At 43.5% G+C, this 18,094-nt stretch overlaps 1 protein-coding gene across 1 annotated transcript in view; it reads left to right on the top strand.

The window, feature by feature from the left end:
- LOC100374853 (deubiquitinating protein VCPIP1-like) overlaps window positions 1-18,094 on the top strand; it is a 62,889-nt gene that overhangs the window by 32,978 nt on the left and 11,817 nt on the right. Inside the window, exons 5-10 of the mRNA XM_085501017.1 lie at window positions 1,346-1,457; window positions 2,570-2,779; window positions 2,971-3,058; window positions 5,459-5,602; window positions 5,955-6,144; window positions 9,087-9,272. Of these exons, the coding sequence (XP_085357143.1) occupies window positions 1,346-1,457; window positions 2,570-2,779; window positions 2,971-3,058; window positions 5,459-5,602; window positions 5,955-6,144; window positions 9,087-9,272 (930 nt within the window). The remainder of the gene's footprint in view (window positions 1-1,345; window positions 1,458-2,569; window positions 2,780-2,970; window positions 3,059-5,458; window positions 5,603-5,954; window positions 6,145-9,086; window positions 9,273-18,094) is intronic.

An 18,094-nucleotide genomic window follows, 5' to 3' on the forward strand; every position in this document is an offset into this window, starting at 1 on the left:
AAAAACATAACTCACTAATCTGGGCTCAATATCGAATGTTTGCTGTGAAATTCAGAAACTTTAATAATCACTTTAATAATGCATCGCTGTCACTAGATGTCTAGTTCGATGACGGGCGAAATAATCTTACCGGCAATAAAACAACGATGTACTCTCGCAATACTGCAACTACTGATTCGTTATTAAGATCTCTGTGGTGAATTCACCACACCTCAAAAGACCACTGAGACTACTGCTTGAAGCATAACATCTGTAAAAGGTGTGAATATTCCTTTGCTTAGAGCTGAACACATTTTAGCAACCATGTTTGCAGTAAATGGGAGACAGGGCTGTCGGTGTTGGCTCATTTTGCGAGTCAGCCCCTTTCAACCAGCTTCTCGGGTGACTCTGATTTTGAACAATATCTGTAAAGCCGGCGTCAGGGTGCGATAACTCAAAAAATAGGCTCGATCAAGCAAAATTTTCAATATGTTCATGAAAAATTTGTTTTATTTCTGTATTCATAAAGATTTTTCAAAACCATCACATAAAAATTATGTACCGTTGTACGCAAAAATAATGATGATGTGGTTGTTTGTACTCGACCGTCAACTACAAACACCATAGATAATGTTTGCGAACAAAAGTCTGGTATGCGGTGTGTCCGAAAATGGAATGCGCTGTGTCATACCCTATCTATTTTATAGTTTATCAGAATTTCTCATTTATAGCAGAACACAGACGCACATGCAATCATGAAGTAGAAGCATGCGCAATTCCTCGATGGCGGCACTGTTAAATATTTTTTCCAACTCTCATGTACGCCGCTATTGATAACTTACGACTTTCTCAACTTATCTAATACGTGTCAACTCGGTAAGGAAATTAAATATAGATATAATGGCGCAGTATCTAGTTTGTGTGTATATTTAATATGAATATTATTTATTAAATCTTTCAAAGCATAATGTATCACTGATCCAACACTTTTGCTTAATGCCCTTGTTCCAACCATCAATGTTGGTTAATGCTTGTTCACACATATGTACACAAACATGTGATTTGTTCTCAATAATGTCTAATAAAAAATGATATGTACCGTATTTATCCGGGTAAGAGCCCAGGGTCCTGAACATGGAAAATTGTCAAAAAATAGAGGGTGGGCGTTTGCCTGGATATCCCCTGCAAAAAAAAACAACGGGTAATCGTAGTCCTAAGTAACTATGAAAAATAACTAGACGTTTTGAGCAATGGCTCTTTATCGATCTTTATTAATTTAATAAAAAATGAATATGCTATGTTTATACTCACTTCTGGTATTCAAATGTTTGGTCAACTAAAGATTTGTTTTATTCAATTATTCTAGGATAAATACATAGAGAGACTTGCTAATGCCATGGAGGAAGTTTTCATGGATAATTATCATGTACATCCCAAACTTGTAGCTGATATGCACCAATATGTCTATAAGAGGTCAGGTAAGTTTATACACAGCTGATATGCACCAATATGTCTATAAGAGGTCAGGTAAGTTTATACACAGCTGATATGCACCAATATGTCTATAAGAGATCCGGTAAGTTTATACACAGCTGATATGCACCAATATGTCTATAAGAGGTCAGGTAAGTTTATACACAGCTGATATGCACCAATATGTCTATAAGAGGTCAGGTAAGTTTATACACAGCTGATATGCACCAATATGTCTATAAGAGATCAGGTAAGTTTATACACAGCTGATATGCACCAATATGTCTATAAGAGGTCAGGTAAGTTTATAAACAGCTGATATGCACCAATATGTCTATAAGAGATCAGGTGGGTTTATACACAGCTGATATGCACCAATATGTCTACAAGAGGTCAGGTAAGTTTATACACAGCTGATATGCACCAATATGTCTATAAGAGATCAGGTAAGTTTATACACAGCTGATATGCACCAATATGTCTATAAGAGATCAGGTAAGTTTATACACAGCTGATATGCACCAATATGTCTAAGAGATCAGGTAAGTTTATACACAGCTGATATGCATCAATATGTCTACAATAGATCAGGTAAGTTTATACACAGAGCATTTAAGTAGTATTTAACATTTTTACGGTTATAACAGCTTATTGTTCAAAACAGAATTTACCCATTCACAGTGGTCACAATAAAACATTTTGTTTTTGAATCACCATCAGTGACTAAGAAAAACAGGAACTCTGCACAGTTTTACTGTGATTTATGAGAATTTGTCCGCAAGTACTATCATAATGAATATAAAATATTTACTACCGGTAAGCATTAAGATTAGGAACACTCGGTGTATTTTAAAAAGCACTCTCTGTAGAAAGTTTCATTAAGGCCAAATAGATTTGTATCTCAACAAGAAGCAGTTTGTATATTTTGGTATAATGTCATAAGAGTAATATAAATGCATGCAATTGTAAATTTTTTATTTGGGAAATAGCATTATTTAAATTACATGTTGATGTGATATGATACGTTATGCACACACATACACCAGTGAAATACTGCAATGAAAACATGTAAGTGAAGTCATAGCACACAGTCACAAGGAATATATTTATTTTTAAGGTATTGTCGGAGTGCAGACAGAAATTGTAACAGAAGCCACGCGGAAGTCAGTTAGTGAAAAGCGGTTATACAGATGCTTGACATGTGATGCAATAACGGAGTTCACCGTTTCACCCGAGTGGTTCATTAGAGGAGGAATGTTATATGCTTTGGCAGAGAACACACATGGAAAATTACAACATAACAAGAAATACTCATTCCCATTGCATGGTAAGCAAAGTCTATACATTGTATAAACACATATCACATCTACTTAATATTTTTATTTTTAGTTTAATTTAGACTTTCCTGTCTTGTGAAAATATGTTTTTAGCAGACTCCAATACTGGTATAAGCATGACACAATGATAGATGATTTCAATAGACAAACAACGTATATTGTTTTTATGTTTTATTTTTAGGTTTGATTTGTTCATATGATCCAGTAAAAGATGAATTGGTTCCTGATTTGTCACATAGTACATTAACACAGTGCTCTTGGTGCCAGGGGTAAGTAGATCTTAGTTCAGGTTTATGTAATTAGTTTTTTCATTGATTCAGTTTTTTACAAGAGCAGTCTTAAAGTTTATGGTTGTATGGGATGTAAATAACAACTTATTCTGAGTTTAAATCCAGGTACGGCCTGTGAGGGCACTGCACCGCAGCAATAGGGACAGGCAGTTTGGGAGGTCAAAGAGAATAACACACACATACATATAGATGTATTGGATCCATATAGGGGGTAGTTTATTACTAAAGCACTATGAACTAAGAAACCAGTGTTTTCACAAGGAATATGCAAATTTATGCAAATGCTATGTAAATGTGAACATGCTGACTTTGAAAACACTTGTAACGTACATATCTAAAAACTACAAACTAAACTAATGGACTAAAGTCCCCCTTGGAGTTTAAAAGAGACACACTAATCAACCTGTGTTGATTATTGGAAAATTTTTAAAAGAAAACATAGCTCAACCTGTGTTGGTTCTTAATAAAACTAATACAGCAATCAACCTATGTTGATCATTGGTAAAGTAAGAAAAAGCAATCAACTGGCTTTGACATTGCAAGACTTAGAAATAAAAGGAATCGCACACCCATGGTAAATATCATGACCTACTCATGTAAAAGAGGGTGTGGTGGGTGGGAGAGAAAAACACGACGTCTGTGGCTGGCTTGGCAATGCGAACTGAGTACTAAATTAAAAATTGCCGGCAAACGGATAGTTTATTTATTTATGCTAATAGGGCAGCATAGTTCATATGATTGGTCACAATTGAAATATGCAGATTTGATCTTTAAAACACTAACCTCCCAAAGGGCCCACTAGCTCCCCTGTATTTAAAACTCGTTAACACATTAACTTTGCCTTAAATCTAGGTACGGCCTGTGATGGCACTGCACCACAGCAATAGGGACAGGCAGTTGATAGATAACATTCAAACTTTCCACATACATCATGCATTTTGGAATACATATTCACAACCATCCGTTTAACGGCCTGACTCGAGGTCATCCTCTCAACTCACTGACCAAGTCAAGGTCATTCACTCACTCCACTGTCTGACTCAAGGTCATCCACCCATTTCACGACTCAACCCAAGGCCATCCATGCAGTTTTCCAGCCTGGGGCAAGGTCATCAATTTGTTTTATGGATTGATTCAAGATCCTTCATTCATTTCACACTCAAATCCAAGGTTAAACATATGCTTCATGGTCTGACTCGAGGCCATCCACCCATTTCATGGTCAGATTCAAGGCCACCCATCCATTTTTCCGTCCAGGGCATCCATTCATTTTATGGGCTAGTCCAAGGCCATCCACTCGTTTTACAAGCTGATTCATGGTCATTCATCTGGTTTTCCCAATCTGGTTCTAGGTCAGCCGTTCGCTTTATAACCTGGTACAAGGCCACTTATTTTATGGTCTGATTCAAGGTCATCCATTCGTTTTACAGTCAGATTCAAGGTGGCTAAACTCATAAAATACATTATCATCAAGTATTTAAACAATTCCACAACTAGATCTCTGTCATGATTGAACAAATTTTGTTCAGACTTAGTCCATACATTGAGCATAATGGGACTTTGCATGTCATCTTGTTTTTTTAAAGGGTTCAAAGTGGCTAACTGTCAGCCATTTTGTTTTTAATAAATGTCATTTCAGATATTTATCTCTGACTCAACAAGTTCAAATTTTACATATACATCATCATGCACATCATGAGGTGTGTTCCTGATGTGATGTGTTCCTGATGTGGTGTGTTCCTGATGTGGTGTGTTCCTGATGTGGTGTGTTCCTGATGTGTGTTCCTGGTGTGGTGTGTTCCTGGTGTGGTGTGTTCCTGGTGTGGTGTGTTCCTGATGTGGTGTGTTCCTGATGTGGTGTGTTCCTGATGTGGTGTCTTCCTGATGTGGTGTGTTCCTGATGTGGTGTGTTCCTGATGTGGTGTGCTCCTGATGTGGTGTGCTCCTGGTGTGGTGTGTTCCTGGTGTGGTGTGTTCCTGGTGTGGTGTGTTCCTGGTGTGGTGTGCTCCTGATGTGGTGTGTTCCTGGTGTGGTGTGTTCCTGGTGTGGTGTGTTCCTGGTGTGGTGTGTTCCTGGTGTGGTTTGTTCCTGGTGTGGTGTGTTCCTGGTGTGGTGTGTTCCTGGTGTGGTGTGTTCCTGATGTGGTGTGTTCCTGATGTGGTGTGTTCCTGGTGTGGTGTGTTCCTGGTGTGGTGTGTTCCTGGTGTGGTGTGTTCCTGGTGTGGTGTGTTCCTGGTGTGGTGTGTTCCTGGTGTGGTGTGTTCCTGGTGTGGTGTGTTCCTGGTGTGGTGTGTTCCTGATGTGGTGTGTTCCTGATGTGGTGTGTTCCTGATTTGCATTTAATGAACTGATAAGACAATATATTTTGTATTCACTAGCAACTCAGTGCGTCTAGTGAATGGTGATGGTAGTATTGTCTACAATAACGGTGACAGAACAAAGACTCCAGCACCTGATACACGATGTAACTGTGGATTTAAGCACTACTGGGATGGGACAGAGTATGACAATCTGCCTGAAAAGTGAGTAAAATATGGGGTATGGGAAGGGACAGAGTATGACAATCTACCTGAAAAGTGAGTACAATACATGGTATGGGAAGGGACAGAGTATGACAATCTGCCTGAAAAGTGATTGGAATACAGGGTATGGGAAGGGACAGAGTAAGACAATCTACCTGAAAAGTGATTGGAATACAGGGTATGGGAAGGGACAGAGTATGGCAATCTACCTGAAAAGTGAGTAGAATACGGGGTATGGGAATAATACAATCTGTTCTAAGAATAATACAGATTTTGCTAATCACCTTTTTTGGCATAAAACCAGCTGTTCTTTCTGTGTTGTATTGTTTTGTCACTTTCTCATTATCATTAGTTTGCCCGTGGAACTGACATGGGGTGGTAAAACAGTTAAAGAAACTGTGTATTGGTTCCAGTATGAAAGAGACACAAGTCTGAATAGTAATGCATATGAAATTGCATCTGCTTTGGTACAGAAGCATTTTCCCGGTGAATTTGGCAGTGAGAGGCTTGTGCAGAGTGTTGCTGGAACCATACTTAAAATGGTAGGTAATATGCAGGGTTTAGATATATCACTTATGCTTGTTCACCTGTACAATGCTGCCTCAGCTCCAGGTTACATGTGTGTTACTTGAACAATTCTTCCATATTATGTCACTTGTATGGCGATCAATTCTTCCATATTATCTGACTTGTATGGTGAACAATTCTTCCATATTATCTGACTTGTATGGTGAACAATTCTTCCATATTATCTGACTTGTATGGTGAACAATTCTTCCATATTATCTGACTTGTATGGTGAACATTCTTCCATATTATCTGACTTGTGTGGTGAACAATTCTTCCATATTATCTGACTTGTGTGGTGAACAATTCTTCCATATTATCTGACTTGTATGGTGAACAATTCTTCCATATTATCTGACTTGTATTGTGAACAATTCTTCCATATTATCTGACTTGTGTGGTGAACAATTCTTCCATATTATCTGACTTGTGTGGTGAGCAATTCTTCCATATTATCTGACTTGTATGGTGAACAATTCTTCCATATTATCTGACTTGTATTGTGAACAATTCTCCCATATTATCTTACTTGTGTGGTGAACAATTCTTCTGTATTATCTGACTTGTGTGGTGAACAATTCTTCCATATTATCTGACTTGTGTGGTGAACAATTCTTCCATATTATCTGACTTGTGTGGTGAACAATTCTTCCATATTATCTGACTTGTGTTGTGAACAATTCTTCCATATTATCTGACTTGTGTGGTGAACAATTCTTCCATATTTGACTTGTATGGTGAATAATTCTTCCATATTATCTGACTTGTATTGTGAACAAGTCTCCCATATTATCTTACTTGTGTGGTGAACAATTCTTCCATATTATGTCACTTGTATTGTGAACAATTCTTCCGTATTATCTGACTTGTGTGGTGAACAATTCTTCCATATTATCTGACTTGTATGGTGAACAATTCTTCCATATTATTTGACTTGTATGGCGATCAATTCTTCCATATTATCTGACTTGTATGGCGATCAATTCTTCCATATTATCTGACTTGTGTGGTGAACAATTCTTCCATATTATCTGACTTGTGTGGTGAACAATTCTTCCATATTATCTGACTTGTGTGGTGAACAATTCTTCCATATTATGTCACTTGTATTGTGAACAATTCTTCCATATTATCTGACTTGTGTGGTGAATAATTCTTCCATATTATGTCACTTGTATTGTGAACAATTTCCCATATTATCTGACATGTATTGTGAACAATTCTCCCATATTATCTGACTTGTATTGTGAACAATTCTTCCATATTATCTGACTTGTGTTGTGAACAATTCTTCCATATTATCTGACTTGTATTGTGAACAATTCTTCCATATTATCTGGCTTGTTTGGTGAACAATTCTTCAATATTACCGGTATCAATTCTTTACAGGATCTTGATTGGCTGATCAGTTGTTTATATTTTTTTTGTGTCCTCAACCATATTTTGAATATACCTTACCTTTCAAAGTTGGTTCAAAGAAAATAAATGATGGTATACATTTGGATGTTTATTAGTCCCTGTTCGGACGCAGTCCGAAAACGGGGACTTATGTTTTGACCTCTGTGTTTCTGTGCGACCGTGCGTGCGTGTGTGCGTGCTTATGGATTTTGTTCGAAATTGGTGTATAAGTTAGACATTATAGAACCTTGATGTATATCATTTTGTTTTTCAGAAAAGATTAAAAATGGCTGACTGGCAGCCATTTTGTTTTAATGAATGTGGTTCTAGTGCCATATCTCTGACTTGCTTAGACTGATTATGTTCAAATTTTAAATATTCATTATAAATCATGTCATAGATATACAGTTATATTGGTTTGACGATCCTATTCAAAATGGCCGAATGGTGACCATTTTTGTGCTAACAAATCATCAAAATCCAGCATTTCCCGGCTGTTTAGAGATGGATTTTGTTCAAACCTTGTATATACGTTGGACATTATAGGACCTTGATGCATATCATTTTGTTTTTCAGATACATTTAAGATTCAAAATGGCCGACTGGCAGCCATTTTGTTTTAATGAATGTGGTTCTAGTGCCATATCTCTGACTTTCTTAGACTGATTATGTTCAAATTTTAAATATTCATTTTAAATCATGTCATAGATAGACAGTTATATTGGTTTGACGATCCTATTCAAAATGGCCGAATGGTAGCCATTTTTGTGTTAAAAAATCACCAAATATCAAGCATTTCTGCCATTTATGGATGGATTTTGTTCAAACTTGGTACATACATTAGACATTATGGGTTCCTGATGCATGTCATTTTATTTTTCAGATTGGATTTAAAATGGCCGACTGGCAGCCATTTGTTTTAATGAATGTGGTTCTAGTGCCATATCTCTGACTTGCTTAGACTTATTATGTTCAAATTTTATATATTCATTATACATGTATTCAAAATGGCTGATTTTGTTTTAATTAATGCTGTTCCAGAGCAATATCTCTCAATACTCGTTAGACGATCAGATACAAATGTCAATCATTTTAATGTTAAACAATCATCTTAATCATATTCCTGACATGTTTATGTTCCAGCTATATTACTATAAACAAAACTATATATCTTAAATTTGATAACTAACGGGGACTGTGCCATGCATGGCTTGTTTATTTCTTATTTTTATAATCTCTGACTGACTGGTGTTCATTTTAGTCCCCAAAACAACATTGAAACATGACATTAGCCATTTCTCATGCATGACTTGGTTTATTTCATTGGCATGGACAACAAACATGTTTAATGCACATCACTTTGCTTTATGAAGACAATAACAGTGACTAGTTCTCTGTCAAATGTATATTTCCCCCTACCAATCGGTATTAAGTAGATTGGCCCATGTAGATGATTTTTTCTGTTGAATATAAATTAATTTCTAAATTGTATGTAATCTTTCTCTCAATGACTTATCAGACTGCCAAGAAGGAAGAGGAATACAAGCCGATTAGCTTGGCTGGAATGCAACCACCTGAAGAACCATTTACACCTGACTTGAGTCAACCTACAAGTCCCAGGCTGTCTGCTTCATCGCCAAATCAGTTGTCACCAAGGAATTTGCATGAAAAGACTCCATCTAAGATAATATTGACAGGATTCAAGGTGACTTGTTTTTTAGTTCCTGTGTGTATGAGCGTTATTTTCCTGACATGTTCAAACCAATTGTGTTTACAACAAGTCACAGAAGTATTGGGGCAGCCAATTAGCAAACTCGCTAGCGAATTGGCTAACTGCTTGAGTTTTGACTAAACAGTTGGCTTTCGAATCTCGCTGGCGCCGACTTGTGGTCCCGTCTACTCTGGGCGAGTCTATATTGCATAAGGGGACGTAGAATGTTATATCTAGATTCCCCTGAATGATTTTCTTTTGTTACGCAAGGCGAGATAATGTAAAAAGTAGTTTCCCTGAGAATGGCCACAGTCAACTGGTGTAAAGGGATAATATGATGAATGCGATTAAGGCTAATCTACAGATATTTACTATATGGGGTAGCCATCGTGAACACTGCTTGGAACTAAATAAAGAGAAAAGTTCTGGGAGAAAATCGGGGTAACATTAAGCCAACAGCTAAAAAAATCGACATCATTCGTCGTTTTTGTGTGGGCAATCCCTTTGTATCAGAACACAAAGAACATAGAACACTTTCCCTGGTATATTTGAATGTGAAATCGCTATCCAACTGTAAGACGTCTGTCCTCTACTGTTATATAGATCCTTCCAGAGTGGGCGTGACCAACAGACAGCACCAATGATATTCGAAAGCCAACAGTTTAGACAAAACCAAAGCAGTTAGCCAATTTGCTAGCGAGTTTGCAAATTGGCTGCCCCAATATTTCTGAGACTTGCTGTAAAGTTACTACAAAGGCGAACATCAATTTGGTTTTTATTTGTTTTTTTCCCTCCCAAAATATTAAACATTTTCTCAGGCATGTCTGGACCAATTTCAATCAAACTTGGCATTGACATCAATCATGGTGGGCTAGGTTTGTTTTGCGATATTATTCAGAATAGCTGGCTAGCGGCCATGTTGGTGTCAACCGTTTCTCGAACGTGCTTTCACCGCTTTTGTTGAAAATAGATACAATGATTGATTTTAACCATTTCTCACAAGCTTTAACTAACTTTGGTATGAGCAATATCTTTGATGTTTTGATTAGCTATTTGCTTTATGTGTGCATTACATAATTTTGTACAATATGAGAATGATCTTATTCCTAGGACTTTCATGAAACATAATATTTTAAAATGCTGAATATTTAACAATTATAATCTGTCTAACATCTGTTATTGTTTAAAATTGACACACTAAAAACTGAATAGAAACTATTGAGAATGGCTTGTATTTGTTATGTACCAAATACATAATATTATAATAGTTTATTAATTATCTAATTTGCATAATGTTAATGAGTTTCATTTAAATTTTGTTCATTGTTAATTCACTACGTTCAATTACCTCCGGTCAGTCAAAATGACTATTTTGAACTGTAGGCATTAATCAGCGTTTCTGCCAGTGATGGAGAGATAGAATCTAGGTCAGGGGAACCCCCATGACCCCAAGATTCTCTTCCCTTACGTCACGAACCACGTGACCGAGGCCATATGGCAGCGCCACTAACGGCTGGACAATGACTCTGATTTTTCCCCGCCTCGAATGGAGAAGAAATTTAGCGAGCTCTGCCCGGATCGCTTGCTTTTTTCCTGGCCGGGTTTCTAGCTTGGGTTGTTGCCGCTGGGCGGCATTCGACATTCTAACTGGTAGGATAAGTTTTTCATGTCTTCTTTACTCTCGTGTAATATTTTTTCACAACAAAGAAATTCACTACGTTCAATTACCCACCATAGACTCCGGTCAGTCAAAATGACTATTTTGAACTGTAGGCATTAATCAGCGATTCTGCCGGTGACGGAGAGATAGAATCTAGATCAGGGGAAGCCCCATGACCCCAAGATTTCCTTTCGTGACTGAGACCATATGGCAGCGCCATAGACGGCTGTACAATCACTCTTCTTTCATCTCCGCCTCGTCGGGAATGATTCTTAGCGGCTCTGCCTGGCTTTTTTGCTTTTTCCTGTCCGGGTTTCTAGCGTGGGTCATTGCCGCAGCCGCGGCATCCGACATTCTAGCTGGTAGGATATGTTTTTCTTGTCTTTTTTACCCTCGTGTCGTTTTCCCTTTTGTGTGTTATGCTTTTTCACAACAAAGAAATCAAAACCCAGCGCCACTATGTAACCACTTGTTGGTTTCATGGCGGCACCTTTTACAACTGTATTTCGTTTCCCTCATGCATGTCGTCTTTTATTTACAATGTATTTAGAAATGGATAGATGCACTGGCAATGCCAGAAGCTCGCCGCCGGTATTATCCCCTCAGTTTTTGAGGCGGGTTTGAAACCATTGTACACAGAACTTACAGGACTGGAACCCACATGCTAAATGCTACCGATGTATTACTTGCATATGGGATTCGGGCGTCTGCCCAGAGGGTATTTGTGATCACTGGAGTTCTGAAGCCTGTGATTCTTTCCAGCATTTTGTAAAGATTGCCGAGACTGACCACGTCGCTCGCTCACGAAAAGGTCGCGCAGCAGGTGTAACCGGCATGGGTATGGGTGAGTTGTTCGTTGGCATGAGTGAGAAGTCCTCGCGCTCGGCTACCGGTACTCGTAACGGGATACCAAGCAAAAGGCCCGATGGTGGAGGTACCGACGTATTTCGGTCTCCCCTGCTGATCGGAGGGCATCTGCACAGTCTGTTTTTTCAGGCAGTGGGTTACCATGACCCTGTCATGAGACGCACTCTCGAACACGCTCTCGCCCACATATTTAAGCTGAGAGCTGGCAGTTTGTTCACATCGGATACAGTGGGTACCTCGGGCGGTCCCTCAGAGTTTGCAAAGCGTAATGACTCGATGAGCCACGCCGTTGGGGTGATGCGGAATATTATCAGTCCAGGTGACGCTATGTATATTCCCCCACCCTCGATCCTAAAGCAACCACTCACGGTCACTTATACGCTAAAGGGATCGCAGGCGCCGGGATCCAGATCGACCCCACCCGCACATCTCCCCTGGTTAAGCCGAGCGCTGAGCGTGGCGGACGGCGCGCAGATGGTGTTGAGGGGCGGCCGTTGGTCCGGCACAGAGGAGGTAATGCCAAAAGCCCCGTGCTGGGGAAATCTTTTGCATAACCCCTTTCACTGGACCAAACGTTACCCTATCGAGGCAATTTCGGATTCGGACCCCAATTCGTGGGACGAAACTAGAAGGCCCCAACAGGACCCGGTCTGAGACTATCCAACACGCCCTGAGGGCAGAGTTGCAACCCATCAATTTCCTAGAATTCGTGGGCGCAACACTGGAGCGCATTCTTGTGCATGCCCAGGACCCCGAGACCTCAGAGGCAGAAAGCACCCGCCTCCTAGACCAGGCGAAACAGTTAATGGTAGGCCACAGCACGGCTATGTGCAATATCCTCCAGTGTCATATGGCTCTCTTGGCCAGGGCTACTACTTTGGAGTGGGACGCGGTTTTAGACGCCGGCGAACTGAGTCAGGGGGTTCGCCACCGCCTCAGTTATGCAGACTGGACATCGCCCACCCTCTTTGATGGGGAGATAGCGGGTGCAGTCGCAGAGCTTTGGGGTGTAACAAACCAAATGGTCCAAGTCGAATCCGCTAGCCAGTTGGCCGCTGCCAAGGGTAAACAGAGGGTGCCAAGAGGCAAGCGCTCATACCCTTCCGCGGGAGGGAAGAGTAGCAGCGCGGCCCCGGGAAAGAGAGGACCAGGTGGTGGCTCCTCCTCCTCCTTGGGTGGTCGTCAATCCCGACAGTGGGGGAAGCATGTTTGACACTTACCTCTGCGACGGGAAAGATGGGCTTACGTTCGGCAAGGGATCGGGCTACGACTTAGTAACCCCAGTGATCTCCGGGGAAGCTCACCTCATGGAAGAAGAGAAACCCCCCTCTTGCTAACACTCAGTACACTCACTCTTGATACCACTGACATCTTCACCGCCCCTGTCAGTGTCACCACCCCCACACCCCCCGTTGGGGGGCACTGCCAGGGGATCCCCACAAGGTGGAAGCCATCAGACAGGAAGTAGACAGTTTGCCAAGAAAGGGCACCATACACAGAATAGTTCAGCCAGCACTAAGTCCGGGCTTCTACTCAAATGTATTTGTAGTACCAAAATCTACAGGCTGCTGGTGTCCGGTTCTGAACCTAAGCAGACTAAATCAGTATGTGTTTCTCGGTCGGTTCCGCATGGAGACACCATCCAGTGTTTGACTCTCCGCCCACCGGTTCGACTGGCTAGCCTCTTTAGACTTAAGCGATGCATACCTGCACATACCGATGCACCCAGCGAGTTGCCATCTCCTTTGAATCGCCCAGCTGGGCCAAGTATTCAAATTTTGGGTGCCCCCCATTCGGGTTATGCACAGCGCCCTATGTGTTCACCAGAGGGATGAAACAATTAGTGCTGCTGCTTCACCAAATGCCGGTACACCCCAACCCAAACCTAGACGACTAGTTACTACACAACCCGGACAAGAGGTTAATAGCCAAACACCTCAGGCTAACACAGGATTTACTTCACCAGTTGGGCTCGTTAGTAAATCGACAAGTCCCATCTCGACCCAACACGCAGTTGGTGTCCCTGGGCATGAAGATTTGACACTGAGGTAAGCTTGGTATATCTATTTCAAGTGTGTTGCTTAGCGCTAAGCAGCCTAGCCAAACGCCTAGTCAGCGTTCCCTCAGTGTCCCTCCGAGAACTAATGCGAATCATCGAAATGATGACCTCGGTTCAAAGGGTCGTTTCCCAGGCCGCACTACGTAGTCGCCCGGTATAACGCTTGGCTAGCCTCTTTAGACTTAAGCGATGCATACCTGCACATTCCGATGCACCCAGCGAGTAGCCTTCTCCTTTGATTCGCCCACATGGGCCAAGTATTCAAATTTTGGGTGCTTCCCTTTGGGTTATCCACAGCGCCCTATGTGTTCACCAGATTGATAAAACAGGTGGTACTGCTGCTCCACCAAATGTCGGTACACATCAATCCGTACCTAGATGACTGGTTGCTACACATAGAACCTGCATCCCATATGCTTTTTTGCCATGGCTGCGTGCAGGGTTCGGGGTCTTTGCCTTGAAGGCATGCGTTTTTCACTGGAGTTCTGAGGCATGAGTGGAAAGTCCTCACACTCGGCTACCGGTGCTTCGCGTACCGGGACCTCGAGTAAGAGGCCCGACAGTGGAGGTACCGATATTTGTTTGGTCTCCCTCGCTGATCAGAGGACATTCTCACAGTCTGTGTTTTCAGCCGGTGGTTTACCCGATTTTACCGGCCACAGCGGGGCTGTGCCCCTGGAAGTTTTTTCCTCCTATGGGGCCCGTCGCGGGTCGCTTTGTGAATCTTTCCTCACATGGCACTGGGTTTGCCTCCGAGTTGAGGGCTTTGGTCAAAGGACTGTCGGGGCAAATTGCGTCCCTGGCAGGCCGGGTGAATCAAACGCAGTCGGAGCGAGCTGTCTCCACTGCGGCCCCCGGTGGGCAAACAGGAAGAAAGCATGTTTCCATTCAAACACATCCAGGGAACCCCTGTTTCCAGTCACAGCTCTCCCACTAACTTTGATCAGGCCGAGGCTCAGGCTAATTGCACCGTGCCTCCTCTGGAGTCTCAGGCACTGAATGCCACATGAGACGCACAGTTAAACATGCTGTCTCTCACATATTCAAAGTGAAAAGGAGACACATTTTGCTCGCGTCAGATACAGCCGGTACCTTGGGCGGTCCCTCAGAGTCTTCCATCCGTAACGACTCGGTGAGCCACGCTTTTGGGGTGATACAGAGTTCCATCGATCTTAGTGATACGATGTAAATACCACCACCCCTGATCCTAAGGCAACCACTTTCAGTTGCTTCAACGCTTAATGGGCGGACATGTGTGTTAATGTGTTAATGGGTGGGCGTTGGTCAGCCGCGGAGGAGGTAGCGCTTAAGGCCCCTGGGTGGGGTAAAATCTTATGCAACTCTTTCCGCTGGACCAAACACTACCCGGTCGGTGTGGATTCGGGATCAGTCCCCAAAGTGTGGGATGAGACCAAAATACCTCCAACCGGATCCCAAGGCTCCTTCCCCAGACCCTGGTACCATGAATTTCCGTTGGGCAGACCGGGTAAAAGGGGACAGCCGCGTTCTATGGGCATTCTCGCCAGCTCAATCTGAGACGATCCATCACGCCCTGAGGGCAGAGTTGCTTGAGCGCATTATTGTGCGCGCCCAGGACTCTGAGACCTCGGAGGCAGAATGCACCAGCCTCCTAGACCAGGCGACACATTTATTGGTGGGCCACCGCACATCTACATGCGACATCCCCGAGTGTCACCTGGCTCTCTTGGCCGGGGCCACTACTATACAACGAGATGCAACTTTAGACGTATGTGTTTTCGCCAGCAAGCTGAGTCAGGGGGTACGTCCCCACCTCAGTGAAGCAGACTGTACATCTGCCACCCTCTTTGTTCGGGGAATGGTGGGGACAGTCTTGGAGCTTTGGAGTGCAATGAACCAGAGGGTTCAGATCGAATCCGCTAGCCAATTGGCCCTGCCAAGTGCAAGCTGAGGGCACCCCAAGCACAGAAAACACAATGCCCTAGGGCATCGTTCGCTAGCCAGAGTCAGCCAGGAGGCAAGCGCTCTTACCCTTCCATGGGAGGGAAGAGTAGTGGCGCGCCCCCAGAGAGGAAAGAGCCAGGTGGTGGCTCCCTCCTCAGGCGGACGTCTACCCCGGCAGCAGGGGAAGCGTGTTTGACGTTTACTTCTGGAATCAGGGGGACAGGCATGTGTTTGGCAAGTGGTCAGGTCACAACTTAGTGATTACTTCAGGCCTTGGGGAACTCACCTCATTGGAGAAGAGAGCACCCCCCTCGCATCGCATCGCATCCAAACCCATGGCCACATATCCCTGTCGTACACATATTGCACCGGTGTAGTCCGGTTTGGAGACAGCGGGTGACCGATCCCTGGACCTTTCCAGGTGGTGACATCCTGTTACGGAATAGTGCTGAAATCTCCATCTCCCCAGTCAGTGTTGCCCCTATTGGGCACTGCCAGGGGACTCCCTCAAGGTGGAAGCATTCAGGCAGGAAGTAGCAGTTTGCTGGGAAAAGGCGCCATACACAGGGTAGATCAGCCGGAACTAAGTCTAGGCTTCTACCCAAATGTGTTCGTAGTACCAAATCTACAAGTGGCGGGCGTCCAGTTCTGGACCTAGGCAGACTGAATCAGTACGTGCTCCTCGATTAATTCCACATGGAGACGCCATTCAGGGTTCTTCTCTCCATCCACCGTTTCAACTGGCTAGCCCCACTAGACTTAAGCGGGGCCTACCTGCACATACCGATGCACCCAGCGAGTTGCCATCTCCTTTGAATCGCCCAGCCCAGCCAAGTATTCGAATTTTGGGTGCCCCCCATTCGGGTTATGCACAGCGCCCTACGTGTTCACCAGAGTGATGAAACAATTAGTGCTGCTGCTTCACCAAATGTCGGTACACCCCAACCCAAACCTAGACGACTAGTTACTACACAACCTGGACAAGAGGTTAATAGCCAAACGCCTCAGGCTAACACAGGATTTACTTCACCAGTTGGGCTCGTTAGTAAATCGACAAGTCCCATCTCGACCCAACACGCAGTTGGTGTCCCTGGGCATGAAGTTTTGACACTGAGGTAAGCTTGGTATATCTATTTCAAGTGTGTTGCTTAGCGCTAAGCAGCCTAGCCAAACGCCTAGTCAGCGTTCCCTCAGTGTCCCTCCGAGAACTAATGCGAATCATCGGAATGATGACCTCGGTTCAAAGGGTTGTTCCCCAGGCCGCACTACGTAGTCGCCCGGTATAATGCTTGTTATAACTCCGAGCTCTCCTATGGGAACTAGATAGGCGGGTTTCTTCTATGACCAAGTGAAGGAAGCCCTGCCCTGGTGGTCGTCACTGGCCAACTTCGGACAGGGGGCCTCCCTTGGACCCACTCGCCGCAGGTATGACTCTGGTAACAGATGCCTCTTCCCAAGGTTGGGGGGCACATCTATTGGACGAACAAGCCCAAGGATATTGACCCCGCATTACTTTCGGGACTACCATATCAACCGACTCAAACTGAAAGCAGTATACTTAGCACTACCACGCTTTCTACCCGTAGTTCGAGACCACAGAGTCCTGCTTTGCACAGGCAACGCAGCGGTGGTCTACTTCAAGAAGGAGGTGGGGGCACGTTCCCCAACGGTGTCAGTCCTATCGGAGCAAATCCTCCTTTGGTGCCTGGAATACAATGTGGAGCCAACCGCACACCACCTTCCAGGGGTGAGGAATAGTCTGGCAGACGCCCTTCAGGGCGGCTCTGTCTCCAGAACATGGAGTAGCTGATACCCAGTGGGTAGCCTCCAGACTGTTTCGGCTGTGGGACGGTCCAAGGTTAGACCGGTCTGACGCACCCCTGAACGCCAAGCTCCTGACATACTTAACACTCCTGTCGACTCCAGGAGCCTGGGCCAGGGTCGCTTTGCTAACCCTGTGGACCCACTTAGTTGTGTACGCCTTTTCTCCCTTCTTGCTAGTTCACCGGGCACTGGAGAAATCTTCGACAGGTGCACACCTCCATATTATCATTGGTCGCATCCAATTGGCCAAGCAAGGCCTAGTTTCCACTTCTGTCGGAAATGCAAGTCGAAACATCAGTAGTGCTTCTGGACTTACCGGACCTGCCATCCCAACCAGACGGCGCACTACCAACGAGCCCAGTGGGTATCACTTTACACGCATAGAGGCTCTCAGTAGACCCGCACATAAGAAAGCTATATCTGAGCTGGCTGCCTGGCCAGGGCGAACAGGGATTCCACCAACGCGGCCTACATTTCTAGGCT

The sequence above is a fragment of the Saccoglossus kowalevskii genome, chromosome 7, assembly GCF_978046115.1.
Source record: "Saccoglossus kowalevskii chromosome 7, keSacKowa6.1, whole genome shotgun sequence".
In the NCBI taxonomy this organism is placed as follows: Eukaryota; Metazoa; Hemichordata; class Enteropneusta; family Harrimaniidae; genus Saccoglossus; species Saccoglossus kowalevskii.